Source organism: Delphinus delphis, chromosome 8 (genome assembly GCF_949987515.2).
Source record: "Delphinus delphis chromosome 8, mDelDel1.2, whole genome shotgun sequence".
In the NCBI taxonomy this organism is placed as follows: domain Eukaryota; kingdom Metazoa; phylum Chordata; class Mammalia; order Artiodactyla; family Delphinidae; genus Delphinus; species Delphinus delphis.
Window position 1 is genome coordinate 65,680,307 of NC_082690.1, and position 20,652 is coordinate 65,700,958.

General features: G+C 35.9%; 1 protein-coding gene across 2 annotated transcripts in view; it reads right to left on the minus strand.

The window, feature by feature from the left end:
• Positions 1 to 4,104: 4,104 nt before the first annotated feature.
• The window catches only part of RNF141 (ring finger protein 141), a 49,024-nt gene continuing 32,476 nt past the window's right edge, over positions 4,105 to 20,652 (minus strand). For both annotated transcript variants that reach the window (XM_060018485.1, XM_060018486.1), the window contains exons 4-6: positions 17,733 to 17,914; positions 12,733 to 12,840; positions 4,105 to 7,814 (exon numbers count right to left, since the gene is read on the minus strand). In XM_060018485.1, coding sequence (XP_059874468.1) covers positions 7,664 to 7,814; positions 12,733 to 12,840; positions 17,733 to 17,914 — 441 coding nt within the window. In that variant the 3' untranslated portion in view covers positions 4,105 to 7,663. The remainder of the gene's footprint in view (positions 7,815 to 12,732; positions 12,841 to 17,732; positions 17,915 to 20,652) is intronic.

Sequence of the window (20,652 nt, forward strand, 5' to 3'; positions counted from 1 at the left end):
AACAAACCCAAAACAATTAAAATGGTAATAGGAATATACATCTTCATAATAACCTTGAATGCAAATGGATTAAATGCCCCAATCAAAAGACACAGACTGGCTGAATGGATACAAAAACAAGACCCATATATATGCTGTCTACAAGAGACCCACTTCAGACCTAGGGATACATACAGACTGAAAATGAAGGGATGGAAAAAGATATTCCATGCAAATGGAAATCAAAAGAAAGCTGGAGTAGCAATACTCGTATCAGATAAAATAGACTTTAAAATAGACTGTTACAAGAGATAAGGGACACTACATAATGATCAAGGGATCAATCCAAGAAAAAAATATAACAATTATAAATATGCACCCAACAGAGGAGTACCTCAATACATAAGGCAAATGCTAAAACAACCATAAAAGGGGAAACGGACAGTAACACAGTAACAGTAGGGGACTTTCAACACCCCACTTACACCAATGGACAGATCATCCAAACAAAATAAATAAGGAAACACAAGCTTTAAATGACACAATAGACCAGACAGATTTAATTGATATTTATAGAACATTCCACCTGCAAGTGGCAGAATACACTTTCTACTCAAGTGCACATGGAACATTCTCCAGGGCAGATCACACCTTGGGCCACAAATCAAGCCTCGGAAAATTTAAGAAAATTGAAATCGTATCCAGCATCTTTTCTGACCACAATGGGATGAGATTGGAAATCAATTACAGGAAAAAAACTAAAAAACACAAATACATGGATGCTAAACAGTGCACTACTAAATAACTAAGAGATCACTGAAGAAATCAAAGAAGAAATTAAAAAATACATAGAAACAGATGATAATTAAAACACTATGACCCAAAAATTATGGGATGCAGCAAAAGCAGTTCTAAGAGGGAAGCTTATAGCAATTCAATCTCACCTCAAGAGACAAGAAAAATCTCAAACAATCTAACCTTACACCTAAAGCAACTAGAGAAAGAACAAAGAAAACCCAAAGTCAGTAGAAGGAAAGAAATAATAAAGATCAGAGCAGAAATAAATGAAATAGAAATAAAACAATAGCAAAGACCAATAAAACTAAAAGTTGGTTCTTTGAGAAGATAAAATGGATAAACCTTTAGCCAGACTCATCAAGAAAAAGAGAGGATGCAAATCAGTAAAATCAGAAATAGGGGAAATCACAACTGACACTGCAGAAATACAAAGGATTATAAGAGACTACTGCAAACAACTATGTGCCAATAAAATGGACAACCTCAAAGAAATGGACAAATTCTTGGAAAGGTACAATTTTCCAAGACTGAACCAGGAAGAATTACAGAATATAAACAGACCTATCACAAGTAATGAAATTGAAACTGTAATTAAAAATCTTCCAAAAAATGTCTAGGATCAGATGGCTTCACAGGTGAATTCTAGCAAACATTTAGAGAAGAGCTAACACTGACCCTTCTCAAACTCTTCCAAAAAATTGCAGAGGGAAGAACACTCCCAAATTTGTTCTACAAAGCCACCATCACCCTGATACCAAAACCAGACAAAGATACAACAAAAAAAGAAAATTACAGACCAATATCACTGATGAACACAGATGCAAAAATCCTTAACAAAATACTAGCAAACAGAATCCAACAACACATTGAAAGGATCATACACCATGATCAAGTGGGATTTATCCCAGGGATGCAAGGATTCTTCAATATACACAAATCAATCAATGTGATACACCACATTAACAAATTAAGTAATAAAAACCATATGATCATCTCAATAGGTGCAGAAAAAGCTTTTGACAAAATTCCACACACATTTATGATAAAAACTCTCCAGAAAATGAGCATAGAGGGAAACTACCTCAACATAATAAAGGCCATATATGACAAACCCACAGCAAGCGTCATACTGAATGATGAAAAACTGAAAGCATTTCCACTAAGATCAGAAATAAGGATGTCCACTCCTGCCACTCTTACTCAACATAATTTTGGAAGTCCTAGCCACAGCAATCAGAGAAGAAAAAGAAAAGAAATACAAATTGGAAAAGAAGAAGTAAAACTGTCACTGTTTGCAGATGACATGATACTATACATAGAAAATCCTAAAGATGCCACCAGAAAACTACTTAAACTAGTCACTGAATTTGGTAAGGTCGCAGGATACAAAATTAATGCACAGAAATCTCTGGCATTCCTATACAGTAACAACGAAAAATCAGAGAAATCAAGGAAACAATCCCATTTACCACTGCAACAAAAAGAATAAAATACCTAGGAATAAAGCTGCCTAAGGAGGTGAAAGACTTGTACTCAGAAAACTATAAAACACTGATGAAAGAAATCAAAGATGACATAAACAGATGGAGAAATATACCATGTTCTTGGATTGGAAGAATCAATTATTGTGAAAATGACTATACTACCAAAGCAATCTACAGACTCGATGCAATTCCTATCAAACTACCAATGGCATTCTTCACAGAATTAGAACAAAAAATTTTACAATTTGTATGGAAACACAAAAGACCCCGAATAGCCAAAGCACTCTTCCAAAAGAAAAACAGAGCTGGATGAATCAGGTACCCGACTTCAGACTATACTACAAAGCTACAGTAATGAAGACAGTATGGTATTGGCACAAAAACAGAAATATAGATCAATGAACAGGATAGAAAGCCCAGAGATAAACCCATGCGCATATGGTCACCTAATCTATGACAAAGGAGGAAAGAACATATAATGGAGAAAAGACAGCCTCTTCAATAAGTGGTGCTGGGAAAACTGGACAGCTACATGTAAAAGAATGAAATTAGAACATTCCCTAACACCACAGCCAAAAATAAACTCAAAAGGGATTAAAGACCTAAATGTAAGACCAGACACTATAAAACTCTTAGAGGAAAACACAGGAAAATCACTCTTTGACATAAACCACAGCAAGATCTTTTTTGACCTACCTCCTAGAGTAATGAAAATAAAAACAAAAATAAACAAATGGGTCCTAATGAAACTTAAAAACTTTTGCACAGCGAAGGAAACCATAAATAAGACAAGAAGACAACACTCAGAATGGGAGAAAATATTTGCCAATGAAGCAACAGACAAAGGATTAATCTCCAAAATATACAAACAGCTCATGGATCTCAATATCAAAAAAACAACCCAATTTAAAAATGTGCAAAAGACCTAAATTTTACCAAAGAAGACATACAGATGGCCAAGAGGCACATGAAAAGCTGCTCAACATCACTAATTATTGGAGAAATGCAAATCAAAACTACAATGAGGTATCACCTCACACCAGTGAGAATGGCCATCGTCAAAAAATCTACAAACAATAAATGCTGGAGAGGGTGTAGAGAAAAGCGAACCCATTTGCACTGTTGGTGGGAATGTAAATTGATACAGCCACTATGGAGAACAGTATGGAGGTTCCTTAAAAAACTACAAATAGAACTACCATATGACCCAGCAATCCCACTACTGGGCATATACCCTGAGAAAACCATAATTCAAAAGGACACATGTATCCCAATGTTCATTGCAGCACGCTTTACAATAGGACACGGAAACAACCTAAATGTCCAACGATAGATGAATGGATAAAGAAGATGTGGTATGTATATACAATGGAATATTAGTCATAAAAAGGAATGAAAGTGGGTCATTTGTAGAGATGTGGATGGACCTAGAGTCTATCATACAGAGTGAAGTAAGCCAAAAAGAGAAAAACAAATATCGTATATTAACGCATATATGTGGAATCTAGAAAAATGGTACAGATGAAGTTATTTGTAGGATAGGAATAGAGACACAGACATAGAGAACAGACTTGTGGACATGGGGGGGACAGGGAGGGTGGGACGAATAGGGAGATTAGGTTTGATATAAATACACTACTGTGTGTAAAATAGATAGTGGGAACCTGCTGTATAGCACAGGGAGCTCAGCTTGGTGCTCTGTGATCTAGATTGGGGGGGGCGGGGGGGAGGGCAAAGGTGGGGAGGGAGGTCCAAGAGGGAGTGGATATTGGTATAAATATTGCTGATTTACTTCACTGTAGAGCAGAAACTAACACAACATTGTAAAGCAATTTTGCTCCAATAAAAAAATTAAAAAGAATTAAAATCTCAAAAAAAAGTATAACTGCAATAAAAGGAACACTCATCAGACACAGTTCCTTGAAAATTTTTATACCTTCAACCTCTAAAGGAATATGTGATTAGAAAGAGGATGCCAAAGAATTAAGACTATAAACAGCTGCAAGATTATCAAAATATATCTGAGGGGACGTTTATGTCTTTGATACCAAAATGTGTACTTCTCCATGACTATATACATTAATTATTAACTGCTACTCCTTCTTATAAATGGCTTTCCACTTCTCAGCACTAAGATTCTAGCCTGCTTCTCTAATTACATTCTTTTATCTTAGAAATGATCTTATAAGGTAAACATCAAAACCACCATAAAGTATTTTATCGATTATTTTTACTATTCAGTAGGGTAACAAAAGACCATGAAAACAAATGAAAGTCTGTTGCTAACTCTTTATATTATATTGTCATTGTGTTGCCCATTTTAAATGTGGGTGAACAGCTGATTTCCCTAATCTCCAAGTAGTTTTCTTATTCCTAGACAGACAAAGTAAGCTGGACTTACTTAATGAAGAAAAAAACAGTGAAAAGTGCAAATTCTTTGGACTACCTTTTAATGAATCCAACTTTCCAGTGATAAAAATCACTGAACCAAAATATATTTTCAAGCAGCCTTATTACCCATACATATATTAGGTATAAGGAAATTGAGTCTAATTTGAAATGAGTTTTAAAACATAGCACAAAAACATTACAATCCCCCAGAGCACAATACAAAATAGTCCTCTAAGGAATATAAACACAGTATATAAGAATGTGAAACTACATGATAAGAAAAAAAAATCTCTTCAATTAGCTAAAATTTACTTGCTAAAGATTATTTATTGCACAATATGTCAGTTTGCCCTAAGAATAAAACAGATACTATTATTTTCAACGTCTAAATTCAGTACATAGTCAAATCCACTTTCTCAAACTAAAGTTCTACAGTATTATGAGTAAACCCTTTGTTATTGGGTTAAGATAGGGAAACTTTATAACTTATAAAACAAATTTCTTAAGAGTTCATGAAACCACTTCATAAATCCTAGAAGGCACACATATTTCCTATCATAGTAAGTGCGTTTAAGTACTTCATATTTAAAAAAGACAAGCTGTACAGAATACAAAAAGTATACATTTCATCCATTAAACAAATTTATAACTTCTATGATTAGCTATTACAGTAGAACCTACCTAACATTCACATCTGAAGAATTATCACCCAGTTTAATGGAGTGAGCAAAAAACTGTGCTCCTTTATTTGATAAGGCTAGTAAAAACGTTTAATTTCACAGTAGATCAGTTAGTGTCTTGGAGCTCATATTGGAAAATAAATAAAAGGTTTGGGCAATATCAAGTCACTGGGCTCACTGTTAAATAATTCCTTGAAAGGTGAAGGATTCTGGGGGATAAAATCATTGGCTATACCTGGAAAGATCTAAAAATCAGTAAAGCCACTTTGTTCATTTTCAGAAACATTCTTAAATTGGGCAATCTGAATGAGACTCAGAAAATCTAATCCATAAAGACAATTTAAAATCTTAGAGCTGGAAAACACCTCAGAGGATTCTCTGTCTCAAGGTTTTCAAAAGAGGTTCCATGGAGTACTAAGAATCCATGGAGGAGATTCAGAGTTCTGGATTTTGACTTGAATTATTTAATTCTTTCGTTTGAAAAAAAATTTTAAAAACAAGTCCCATCATACAACTGTATTACTCATCAGATTCCAATATACTGGTAATCACCAGTGCATTAATACATGTTTTCATTGGTTGACTTCATAAATATTTAGTTATTATGGTATATAAAGTTTATATAAGGAAATTTATAATGATAAAATGACATTTAGTGGGGTAGGGTGTGTGTTCATGCATGTGCAGCACGTGTGTGTAAGGGTTCTGAGTAAGATTTTTACTTGAAAAAAAAGTTCTATTGCTGAAATAAAGTGTGAAAACCACAGATAAAGTCTGTTTCTAAAGTAAGAACCTACAAACCAGAGGAAGGGGCTTTCTCTAGGTCACACAGCCATCAAGTACACTGCCAGGTTGATATGCTACAGCCCCCAGTACTCTACTTGCATAAGCGTCCATAGCAAGTGTTTAGCTATTTGGTACTGAGCTGCCCCCATCATGAATGTCAACCAATTAGTTATCACTATTTTTGGGGTAAAATCAAGCTACCTTTTGTCAGACATTTTTCCTAAAAATGAATTACTTAATTTGCATGCCTATTAAAGTCCCTAGTATCCAAAAATTCTGCTGTCAATAAGCAGCAACTTAAATTGTATACTTTGGTACTCTGGAAAATAGTAACATTTGCAATTTACCAATAATAAATCAGAAAAGTTACATGGAATGTTAAAATACTTTTTAAAGACATCAGGCCCTAGTTTATTATATGCTGAAATGTTAGTGTTTGCATAAAATAAAAAATTTTACTTTATAAGCAAAATTTTAAAAAAATGGTTCAAATGCCACTGAACATAACTATACTCTTTCAGGGTATTTCAAATAAAATGCAGTGAAACAGTAAGTCAAATTAATCTCCTAACTTTCAGAGGTGTTTTATGTATGTATGGTTAAAAGGCTACACCCTATTTTCTTCTCTCTTAATCTAAGAAATTTGAAGACTTTGGGACCTCAGAAAGATGCCTTCAAATTAAGAAAATAAAAGCACCATAAACCAATATTGAATGATTTATCATAATTTGGACATAAAATTTAGGGTCTGTGATGAAGAAAAATTTCCATCTGAAACGGCAAGATACATACGTATTATCAAAAGCTATTTAGAACAGTTTCCCAGCTGTGGGAAAGCATTTCCAGAATAGCCAAGAAGATTCTCCAGCAGAAATCCATTTACAAGGCAAAGTCCTGCCCAAGTTTATAGTCCTAATCCAAATTATACAGCATGGGGGAGGGGGGAGAAAACTTTTAAGTGAAAAGCATGTAGTTCCAAAACACTTAAAGTTATGAAATAATTGCGGATTATTTCAAGTAAAAACTATAAAAGGAGCAATAGCTAACCACAAGGGGGCATACATACTCCTTAGATTCCAGCAGTAAGACTAATTTAAGTAGTAACATGCACTTTGATGTATTCTACATTTTCAGTCATTTAAGATTTTCTCTCAGATGGCTACAGCTTTTTAACATTCAAGGTTTATTTTAAACCTAACTAAATAGATTCCAGAATACTCTTGCCCTGAAAAATAATAGTATTTCAGAAGCCCCTGGAAATGTTGCTGTTACCTCAGCAAAGGAGTCAAGAGCTATTAGTCCTAATATATATTAGAACAGATAAACAATAGGAAAATATGGTCTAAAACAGTAGCAAGTTTTAGTTTACCATAAATGGAAGACATGGAAAGTTTATCAAAGGAAATGGACAAATTGTCAGAATAGTGAAAATAGAGGGTGGGGAAAATTGACTTCTCTGTGTCTGTCCTACAACATCCCTGCATTCTTCCGCCATGACCAAAGTGTTTGTAGCCCACATTAGCAACAGAACACTTCACCCCAAGGTCATGGCCTATGGGGCTGGCCTGCCTCATCAGCCATGTTAAGAATATAGTTAGCCATATCATCTTCAGTGGGTGCATCTGACACCACCCAAGATTCATTTGCTCCAGTCATCTGTAGGCGGCAAATCGGGCAATTCCTGTGTCGATCACTCCTATTAGAGAAGTCAAATAACAGTTTGTTTTCTTTTTCTGTTTAAAAAATGGATTTGGAATACAAGTACATTTTTTTTAAAGTAAACAGCATAAAAGTATATAGTGAAAAATATATCTCTTCCTCCTATCCCAGTCTTTAATTATTATCCCCAGAGGCAACCACTGTTACCAGTTTCTTATACATTCTTCTAGAGATAGACCAGGCATGACCAAGCTTGTGTGTATCTATACATCACTGCTCTTTTTACAAGTATCAGCACCTGTTAGAGCTGTCTATTCAAAATAAACATACACTGTTTGGATAGGCCATACTTCATTTAACTTATCTCCCATAGAAGGACATTTAGGTTTTCTCCTATCTTTTGCTGCTATAAACAATGGAATGGAAGCATTCAAGGTTTAAAATAATAAATGAACTTTACATGCAGAATAATTTTGGGGGGAGGAAAGAGCTTATATATAATCACTTAAATCAGATTATGTTTTCCAAAGGGATTTTTTTGTCTTGTCAAACATTATTTTGGAAATTTCAAAAATAACATATTTGAGCCAGAAACATGTCATAGAGGGAAAATATTTTTCTCTTCATCTCTCAGTGAAGTCTGAGACCAAAGTAATTAAATTATATCAATTGCTCCTTGGCTTCTGTGCAAAAATTTAGAAATCTGTTCCAAAAACTCAATGTGAAAGTAGAGCTGGCATATATAATTCAGATTCATTTCTGGTTCCTCAGAGATATTTTTCAAGATAATTGTGTGCTTTTCTGTGCACAAAGTTACAATTTTAAAACAGTCAGTTTCTGGCCAATAGGGAACAGATTTATCTTCCCACTTGAAACAACTAAAACACTGGACAAAATACATGAAATAATGGTTTTCAACACTAAGCATAAGATGACAAAAGATTATAACCCTGGAGAGATAGGAAGCAAAAGAAGGTGAGCCTATAATTGCCCAGCTTACTGCCCTTGAGAGTTTCCAGGCTACAGAGCAAGCAGGGGAGACTGAGATGGAGCCCGGTAGACTCCCTGAGTTGACAAGTCAGAGCTGAGGACCTCGGGAAGCCAAAGCAGCTAGAGTTCATAGGGTGGAGTACTGCAAAGGAGAAAGCTACACAAAGGGAGAATCCCACAGTCTACTGAAGGTCCCCGTAGATATATTCAGTAGAGTAATGATCAGTGTGTGCATGTGAGGAAACTACTCGAGGCTGTGGAATCACCCAAAAGGATTTGAGGGAACAGTAACCAAAGCTCACACAGGGCCTGGGACATTGCCTGTTCCCACCAGCCAGCGTGGAAAACCTCATAATTTATGGAGCATTGGGTAGAGTACTCTGAAGTCTTGTCTCATTAGTGGGGCATAATTAGCTTCTAAACTAAACATCATTCTGGTCCTGCCTAACAAACCATAAAAGCAAGACTCAAAAGGATTAAACTGTTTCCAAGTAACTATATTCCAGAACAAAGCTCAAGAATATTTATACGTATACAAAAATATCCAGTACCCCAAAAGGTAAAAAAATCACAATGTCTGGCACCCAGTTAAGAACTACCAGTCATACAAAGAAGTATAAAAATACAACCCAAAATGAAGAGGAAAATCCATCAAAAGTAATCCAGAACTCACACAGATATTAGAATTAGCAGCAAGAAAATGAAAGGTTATGATAATTATATTCCATATATTAAAAAAGTAGAGGAAAGACAAACATATTAAGCAGAGATTGGAAGATATTAAAAACTTAAACTTCTGGATGAAAACTAAGATATCTCAAGAAAAAAATACACTGGGTGGGATTAATGGCAAGTTAGACATTGCAGGAAAAAAAGATTAGTGAATTTGAAAAGATATAGCAATATCCAAAATGAAATACAGAGAAAATGACTCAAAAAAGAAGGAAAGGGCTTCCCTGGTGGCGCAGCGGTTGAGAGTCCGCCTGCCGATGCAGGGGACATGGGTTTGTGCCCCGGTCCGGGAGGATCCCACATGCCGCGGAGCGGCTGGGCCCATGAGCCATGGCTGCTGGGCCTGCATGTCCGGAGCCTGTGCTCTGCAACGGGAGAGGCCACAGCAGTGAGAGGCCCATGTACCGCAAAAAAAAAAAAAAAAAAAAAAAAGAAGGAAAATAGCATCAGTGAACTGTGGGACAACCTAAAGTGGTCTAATACATTAGTAACTGGAGTCTCAGAAGGAGAGGGGACAAAAGAAAACAGAAAAAAATATTTGAGAAAATACTGGCTGAAAAATTTCCAAAACTGATGATACTATAAACCTACAAATCCAAGGAGCTCAATGAACCCTAAGTGCAAGGAACATGAAGAAAACTAACGCACATCAATCAAATTGCTCAAAATCAGTGATAAAGGGAAAAAACCTTAAAAGCAGCCAGAGAAAAAAAGGCACATTACCTACAGAGGAAAAATGATGAGGATGAGAGCAGATTTCTCACAGGAAATGATGTAAGCAAGAAGGGGGGGGAGCAACATCATTAAAGTACTGAGAGAAAAAATATCAGTCTAGAATTCTATATCCAGAAAAAATATCTTTCAAAAGTGTTTTTCACACACTTGATAAAATCCTATGGAATCTACAATAAAGCTATAAGAGCTAATAAATAAATCCGTAAGGTTGCACGATAGATTGATACACAAAATCTGTTTATTGCTAGTACATAGAAATACAATAATCAGAAACTGAAATTTAAAAATACCATTTAAAGTAGCATAAAAATTATAAAATACTTAGGGATCAATCTGTCAAGGATATGCAACACTGGAAACTACAAATATTGATGACAGAAATTAAAGAAGACCTAAATAAATCGAGAAATATACTGTGATGTGCGTTGGCAGACTCAGTATTGTTAAGAAGTTAACACTCTCAAAATTATTTAATGCAATCCCAATCAAAATTCTTATAGCTTTTTTGTAGAAATTGACAAGCTGATTATACAGTTCATACTGAAATGCAGAAGATCTAGAAAAGCCAAAACAACTTTGAAAAAGAACAAAGTTGGAGGATTAACACTCCCTGATTTTAAGACTTACAAAGCTACACTAACCTATGTAGTGTGGTATTGGTGTGAAATAGACAATAGGTCAATGGAACAGAATAGAGTCCAGAAATAGACTCACCTGTGCTTTAACAACTGATTTTTAACAAAGGTGAAGAGGCAATTTAGTGAAGAAAAGATAGTCTTTTCTACAAATTGTGCTGGAGCAACTGGAAAGCCATGTAAGCGTAAAATAAAAACTTTTTGATCCACATGTCACAGCATATATAAAAATTAACTCAAAATAGATCATAGACCAAAATGTAAAACCTAAAAACTATAAATCTTTTGGAAGAAAAAATGGACGAAAACCTTTGTGACCTTGGGTTACACAAAGATTTCTTAGATATGACAGTAAAAAATCATTATCCATTAATCACAAACTGAGAAATTGGACTTCATCAAAATTAAAAACGTCTACTCTTTGAAAGACATTCTTAAGAGAATGAAAAGATAAATCAGAGTGGGAGAAAATATTTGCAAATCATATATCTGATAAAGGACATGTATCCATAATACATAAAGAACTCTCAAAACTTAATACAAAACAACCCAATAAAGAAATGGGCAAAAGATCTGAATGAATACTTCACCAAAGATGAAATAAATACAGATGGAAAATTAGCATAAGAAAATATGCGCAGCATCATCAGTCAGGAGGGAAAGGCAAATTAAAACCACAGTGAGATACCACTACACATCTATTAGAATGGCTACAATTAAAAGGACTGACAAATACCAAGTACTGGCAAGGTTGTGTGGCAAGTGGAGCTCTCATACACTGCTGGTAGGAGTGTAAAATGTCACAGCCACTTTGGAAAACAGTGGGCAGTTTCTTACAAAGTTAAACATATACCTACCGTATGATCTAGCCATTCCATTTCTAGTTATTTATCCAAGAAAAAAACAAAATGTATGTCCATAAAAGCAGTTGTCCACAAATGTACATTTAAAGTATATATAAAGGCAGCTTTATTTGTAATAGCCAAAAATTGAAAACAACCCGATGTCCATCAATGGGTGAATGGATAATAAATAAGCTGTGGTATATCCATACAATGAATACTACTCAGTAATAAAGAGGAAGGAGCTACTGATACATACTACAACATAAGTAAATCTTGAAATAATTATAATGAATGAAAAAAGCCAGACAAAAAAAGAGTACATACTGTATGATTCCATTTATAAAAATTATAGAAAATCCAAATTATTTTATAGTGATTGAAAGCATATTAGTGGTTGTCTGGGGACTAAAAGAAGGGGTGGGGGGAAGGAGACCTTACAGTGGGCATGAGGTAACTTTTGGGAGTGACAGATTTGTTCATTACCTAGATTGTGATGATGATTTTTATGGGCATATATATATATCAAAATATATCAAATTGTACGTTAAATATATGTAGTTATAACTGACATATTGTATGTCAATTATAAATTCTCCTGAACACTTGATTCTTATTTTGTAAAATAATGAGCTTGACTAGCTATTCTCTAAAGTTCTCTCCAGGTCCAATATTCAATATTCAAGGATTCATATTATTCTTTCTAATCATATATGGAGGAAAAAAGTAGAAATGAGGAGGAAAATAGAAGAAAAGGCGGAATGTTTGATTCTAGACTCTAGTCAGGCACAAATCTCCTTACAGCAAAAGTAAATTGTCAAAACTAAGATACATCCCCACATTTTATAAACTTTAGGTATAAAAATATTTTAACCAGTAGGAGGCATGTCATAAAATCCAAAGTACTAAAGAACAAAATCTCTTATACTTAACTATAATATTTTTGCATTTTTTGAAGTTTATTCATATACACTCTCCCTCTTGATCTTGGCCTAACCCATGAAAGCAGCAGATTACTTACCACTTGTCAATGCACTTCTGACAAAAGCTGTGAGCACAAGGCAGGATGAGGTCAGCTCGACCATCCATACAGATACAGCACTCCTCCTCGTCAGTCAGCTGCTTTACCCTGCAATGTGAAAACTGAGCTGGAGCAATGATATTCTCTGTTGTCACTGTGCAGTAAACTTTGTTTCCATTGCCTTAAAAAGCATTATCAAGCATCTATGTGCCCCCAACATAAAGCACAATATGACTCATGCAATATCAGAGTAAATTAACTTATCTTTTAGGGACAGCTAATATATTAGGGAAGAAGTACTAGAGGGGCAAATTCCATAAAGGAAGGACTGGATAAAAGATAAATCCTGAGATGGTTAAAAGGAAAATATGGACCAAAACTGGAAAATAACTTAGCCCATTTTAATCATATTGAATTTTTATAAATGAATTCAACCAATATATGATTTATGTACCATGCAGGATACAAAGCTTTCTAAAATAGGGATCCTGCCATCAGGGTCTTGTTATGCTACTGCTGATAATGGGCATATAAGTGAAAGAATAGCTTAGTCTTAAGGATCAGGTGCTTGCTATATGAAATACAAAAAGAGTTAGAAAGCAAAGTTATTTGTCCTCAAAGAGCTCTTTCATCTTGGGAAGAAAAGAGATACTGAACCTTCTACTCCAGCCACAATTCTGAAGGCCCCTGAATGAGCCAAGGACCTTTGTATGTGGTGTTTTCCTTTCCTGGCATACTCTTGTGAGTTTGGTAAACTCCAACCTCAGTTACTCAGCTCAAGATACCATCTTCTCTATGCTCTCAAAACCAACATTTTCCTCAGTTAAAGGACTTAAATACTGTATTTTAATTGGCTATTTATTGGTTGGTCTATCCATACACTGTAAGCTCTTTGAATACAAGGAGTTTGTCTTAGGTTCTCAATACATGTTTCTTGAAGTGATTTTAATTTGCTTTTAATCTTTGTGCTATTCTGTAATTTTTAGGTTTACTTCATCAAGCATGTACTACCTTTTATAATTATACAAAAATTAAATGTTTCAAAGTATAGCCACTGGACTATAAGCTTCTTGAGGGTAGGAACTATCTCTAACATGTTTTTATTCCCTGCTGTGCTTATACCACTGTATATAAGACATTATATAGTACTTTAAAATCTGTCAATTTGTATATAGAAGATAAGCAAATGTCAAATGTGCATTACATGTAGTAAGTGCTAAGTAAAGAAGGAAGAAATGAGTATATTTCAAACTTGTCGGAAAGATGAGGTAGAAAAAAATGATAGGATTTCGACAGACAGAGGACGTTCTATGTGAATAAACAAAGCTACAGAGGTAGGAAAAAAAAACCCCAAAACTCTGTATATGTGTGTAACAAGGAGGCTAGCATCATGCTCCGGGGAGAAAAATAAGAGAAAAGATTGCTTAAGTATAGCAGAGATAATCTGATCCTTGTATGTCAAAATAATAAGTTTAAACTTGTTCTGACAGAGTTTAATCAAGGGGAAAGTGAACCCCCATTGGAAATAATGCTGTAGGAGATTAATTGGGAGAGCAGTATGGAGGACAGTCTAGAGGGAGGAACACCAATCAGATCCTTATTTCAGCAATTCACCTGGGAGATAATTAGGGCCTGGTCTAAGTGGCATTACAAAAGACAAATCATCAGGATGTGGTAATAGACTAAATGCTATGCTTTAGCAATGCATAAAAGAGGGCAGCCCCTGAATTGAAATGGGGAAACTTAATGAAACCCTAGATGGATGTGGATCTAATGTTATTTGAATTTTTCTATATCTATTCATTTAAATGTTTAAATGCCTTTTAGGTGCCACGTATTGTGCCAGACCCAGAAGAACTAGGGTCTCTGCTCTTGAGGAGTTTACAATTTATGTCTAAGGACATGGACTTGGGTGTCAGTAGCAGAGAATATAATTGAATCCATAAACAGTGACAGAGTCCTGACGGTTAGAGTTTAAAACTGAGGAGTAGAGGGTTACAAAGAACAGCATTCTGGATGGAGGTGAAAGAAAGAACAGGAGACACAGAAGCAGCCAGTAGAAGCTGTACTATGTTCACTTTTCTTGCTACCTTCCTAGCAATACAGTGACCAGAAGAAGGAAGGAGGAAGAGTCTTGCTCTGTTTGTCCTTATTAGACCACTTGTAAAGTGGAGAATTCAGTTCTCTGCCCCCTACCCTGAAAGACAAATTGACAAATAAAAGATCATCCAGGAAAGCCTCTGGGATATAGAAGAGACCTATACAAACAAAGGCCGAAGGAACTGGGGAGGCTTATCCTGGAGAACAGAGGCTCAGTGAGAATCTGATTTCTGTTTTCAAGTATTTGAAGGACTGAAAGAGAGAACAGACTTGTTTGGTGGATTTCCAGAGGGCAGTGTCACTGAAATAAGTAGAATACAGTAATAATTTAAGAATAATGATAGTTAACTTTTACACACTTTTTTTTTTTTTATGGGCCAGGCACTGTTCCAAGCATTTTATTTATTTAATTTATTTATTTTTGGCTGCGTTGGGTCGTTGTCGCTGTGCGCAGGCTTTCTCTAGTTGCGGCGAGCAGGGGCTACTCTTAGTTGTGGTGCGCGGGCTTCTCATTGCGGTGGCTTCTCTTATTGTGGAGCACGGGCTCTAGGCGTGCGGGCTTCAGTTGTGGCTCATGGGCTCTAGAGCGCAGGCTCAGTAGTTGTGGCACATGGGCTTAGTTGCTCCGTGGCATGTGGGATCTTCCCAGACCAGGGCTCCAACCCATGTCCCCTGAGTTGCCAGGTGGATTCTTAACCACTGCACTACCAGGGAAGCCCCCAAGCATTTTACATATATTAACTCACTTAACTCTCCCAAGAGTCCTATGAAGTAGATCTTATCATTGTCATCCTCTTTTAAAAGATGAGGAAACTGAGGAAAGAGAGTTTAATAACTTGTCCAGAGTGACATAGTAAGGAGTAGAGCCAGGATTTGAAAACAGGCAATTTGGTTCTAGAATCTGTGCTATGCCGCCTTAGGAGAGCCAGATTTTGTCTCTGAGGAAAATAGCAAAAGGGAAAATTACATAGTGATTAAAGCTATTTGTGAATCAAAAGGCTTGCCTTTCTGAGGCAGTGAGTCCCTTACAGCTGCAGGTGTTCATGTACAAGCTGGACTACCTTGGCTAAATGTGGTTAAGTCTCACTATGCAAAGTGCTATCCATGGATGAGCAGTAGTGACAACACCTGGGAACCTGACAGAATCTCAAGCTCCTTCTCAAAACCAGTGAATATTATAGTTTAAGAAGCACTCTAATATAGGATCTTCCTGCACCAGAGAGTACTAATGCAGAGGTTGCGAGCATGGCTGTATTGCCAGACAGGCCAGAATGTGAATCTCAGCTAGGCCAATTTCTAGCCGTGTCATTTATTTGTCTAAACCTCAGTTTCTACATCTGTAATGAACCAATAATTGTATTCCTATGGGGTTGTTGTGATTTAATGAGTTTATACGTGTAAAGCACTCATCACAATGCCTAATACCCTACAAGTACTTAATAAATATAAACCACTAATAGAAATAGGCACCAGATGTAAGGCTGAACCAAATAAATACCTCTTAAGATCCCTCTCAACTTGAAAAGTCTGTTTTTCTATGAACTAAGTGTATCAGGGTGTAACAAAAAAACCCAAAAATCATACAAAGGCAAGAAGCAGCCCTAACCTACCAATCAGGCATTGAGTTTCCCAGTCTCAAGCGCACATGAAAAGGAATAACACTCTTACCTCCTTCATTACAATGACTGCAATAAGAAAAAAGTATTACTTTCAATTAATTTGCTACCATCGAGCTTAGTAAATACTATTTACTAATAAATACTATTGTCAACTTTCAAAATACTCAAAAAAAAAATCACCATTCTGAAGAGGGAGAGGACAAAAAGCAGGAAATCAGACGCCTGTCTTTGAAAGATTAACTTTACAAAATACAGGAAAGATAAGCCAAAATCCTGCCTATAATACTCTAAAACTCATTTGGCATTTCATCAGCAACACTTGTACAGCCCAAACGTAGAAAACCAAACAATCCTATTAAAGATAAACAGGAAATGATAAGTTAAAATACAATCTTACTACAACATAGTATTTGGAAACCAGGTGGTTAAGAATGGATCGGAAAATGCAACTGTAAATGGAGCAATAAAAAAGAAGTTCTTGTTAACCATATTCTTAACTTCAAGTTAAAAGACACTGTCAATTCAGATTTGTGCTGTCTACCCTGTATGACAATAAGACAGGATGTCAACATGTCTGGACCCACATAAGCCTTTTTCCAATGAGGCATTTATAAAGTTAAATTATGGTCATGGTTGTCAAGTGGCAACAGGTGGGAGTTTTCACATGCCAAAAGCATTACAGAGAAGGAAAAGAAAGTTTAGATAGAACAATAATATATTAGGCCTGAGTAAACAAGCACCATCACAGAAAATGCTGTCTGACTTCATTTCCTTCTGGTAACTCAGTACATGCAATATGTGTACCAACTACTTGTTAATTCCTGAATGGACTGCCAAGTCCTGGAGACAGTATTTACAATGTTAATGCTCCAATTAGTCAGATATCTTTAAGAAAAACTGGAATGGTTTTGCCAGATTCTTGGACCTAATTCCCTGAAGAGCTTTGATTGTCTAAGAACCTAAATGCCTATTATAAGAGGGGTATTAACTATATCCTTTGTCATTAAATGCAAGCAGGTAGAGCGAAGAGTGGATTCATGGAAACTAGATTGACAGAAGCATTACCTGGTGTGAGCCACTTTAGTTTTTCTTTTATTTGGCACTCTAACAATGTCCTGACACACAGAATAATCCAAAAGCAGATCTGGGATATAATATCAACTAAGACAAAAAGTAATGTGATTTAAGATGTCATGGAGAACACCAGCAAAAACATTAATGCGATTTCAGTACTTTGCATGTTGGAAAATAAGAGAAACATGGTATTTATGAACTGTATACCTTCCCATCCAAAGACTAGCCTGACAAGATGTTACAGATGATGAGTTTTCATCAGGGTCTTCAGAGGTGGAGCTCTGTGCCAATACTCCTGCTGCTTGACTTGTGATGTCTTTATAAAGCTGCATAAACTGGTACAAATTCATGATCCGTGATGCTTCCACAATGCCACTGCTTTTGTTAATCTAAAAATACAAAGAAAATGAAAAAAAAAAGTTGATAATTTTTTTGATCGATTTTTCCCAAAAAAGGGGAAGAAATATTTAGTCAAACATCCTAGGAAACAGAAGTTTTCAAAGTTTGCAAATTACCTAACAAGAGAGCAAGAGTCTGAGCAAATGAATAATATCATGTCCCCTACATTTGTGGGGTTCAAAATATACAATATTATATCATGTGATACTCAAAATAACCTGTAGGGTTGATTAGCCATCATCCTGTTTAGTTGTTGAGGTCAGGCAACTTTCCCAGAATTAAGAAACTAATTTTAGAGATCAGTATTGACAATCCTTTTCATTTTAATTTATTTAAAGAATTTCTTTTTTTTTAAATTAAGGTTCAGCTTTTAAAAATATTTATTTATTTATTCATTTATCATTTATTTTGGCTGTGCCGGGTCTTAGTTGTGGTATACAGGATCTTCGTTGTGGCACGTGGGATCTTTAGTTGCAGCATGCATGTGGGATCTAGTTCCCCGATCAGGGATCAAACCCGGGCCCTCTGCATTGGGAGTGCGGAGCCTTACCCACTGGACCACCAGGGAAGCCCCTATAGAATTTTTTAATTAAAGATTTATTTGAATCCAACAACCACATGCCATTCTACTATAACTGAAACAACAGATTTCCTTCTTGAATATCTTAAGTTCTATTATATACCAAAACTTACAATCTGGAGACATGAGAAAGTGAAGTACAATAGTTAGGTTATATTAAAAAGACATGATTATAGCAACATTTCAATATTTTGAATAAAATAATATTTGTAACTAGCATTTATTAATTATTACTTGAGAGGGCAGTAAGAGAAAAAACAGAATCAAGTATGAATCAGATTCCACTGTGAAAATGGTAGAACCATCTCTAGTAATCAGAAAATTCATTAAATTTGGGGAAGGTAAGGTCTCTACAGAGATGCAAATATGTAAGATTCTTTGTAATAAAAGACTATACATGGGGTAGAGAACAAATAAATAGCATTAAAGGTGACAGGAATTTATACAGGCTTACAAAATAAGACTTTCAGAGCTGAGGAAACTGGGCCAGTCTTCCTCTGGAACTGCACAGTTCAGAAATTAGGGAATAATTCATATAAACTTAGTATTTAATAGCAAAGCTCATCAAACTTCAATTTTTTAAATTGAAGTATAGTTGATGTACAATATAAATTACAGGTATACAATATAGTGATTCACAATTTTTAAAGGTTATACTCCATTTATAGTTATTATATTAGCTATATTCCCTGTGTTGTACAATATATTCTTGTAGCTTATTTTATACCTCATAGTTTGTACCTCTTAATCCCCTCCCTTTATATTGCCCCTACCTACCCACCCCTGCCACTGGTAACCACTAGTTTGTTCTCTATATCCGTGAGTCTTCTTTTTTGTTATATTCGCTACAAACTGTTATTATTATAATCATACAATTCACATAATATTTATCAAGTACCCATTATGTGGGTGTTACACGTACTATGTGCACTGCTCTAGGCACTGGTGACATAGTGTGTAAAAACCAGACAAAAATCCCTGTCTTCATGGAGGTTACACTATAGGTAGGAGAGACAGACAAATAAAATACAGATTAGATAAGATGGAAATAAGTGCTATGGAGAATATTAAACAGAGGAGAGAAAATGCTGAAAGGCTACAGGGAAGGCCTCACAGAGTAGGTGACATTTAGGAACTAAAGAGGTGCACGAATCAGTCATATGGATATCTGGGGGAAAGAGCATTCCAGGATGACAGTCAAGTGCAAAGGCAGAAGTGAATCTGGCAAGGAGCCAAGCGTGGCTGGAACAGAATGAGAGAGAGAGGAGTGGTTGAAGATAGGGTTAGGGAGTGAGGTGGGGACAGAATGTATAGAACTTTGCTGTTCATAGTAATGACTTTGGTTTTTACTCCAAGGGCATGGCAAGTCACTGGAGGGTTTTGAGCCAAGGAGTAATAAGATCTAATTTCATTTCAGATTATGAGTGGAACAGACTGGTTATTGTGCTGAGACTAGACATAATGGGGACAAGGGCAGAAGCAGGGAGACGAGTTAGAAGGCTATTGGAATAATCCCAGTGAGAGATGATGGTTGCTAGGAATAAGGTGATAGTAATGACAATGGTAAGAGTTGGTCACATTCTGAATATATTTTGAAGAGAAACCTGACAGGATTCACTCATACACTGACTGTGGGGTGGGTATTAAGAGAAAAAGAGAAGTCAAGGATGACTCCAAGGTGTTGGTCTAAGTAAAAAGATGGATGAAAATAAAATAATTCATGAAGCTTCTTAACAGCCACCTTAGTCCATAATTTTACTTAACCCGTTAATTTTTCTAATATTATTTCCACAAAATATTCCATTTAAACATTATTTAGATTATTTTTTTATAATGTTTGAGTATAACCGCCACAGCAGATAGCAGATACTCAGGATAAGGTCTTACTGTAAATTGGCTTTTAGTTGCTTAAGATTAAGAAATATAAAATTTCAGTCTACTATCAGCTTTTTTTTTTTTTTTTTTTGCGGTACGCGGGACTCTCACTGTTGTGGCCTCTCCCGTTGCGGAGCACAGGCTCCGGTCGCGCAGGCTCAGCGGCCATGGCTCACGGGCCTAGCCACTCCGCGGCATGTGGGATCTTCCAGGACGGGGGCACGAACCCGCGTCCCCTGCATCGGCAGGCGGACTCTCAACCACTACGCCACC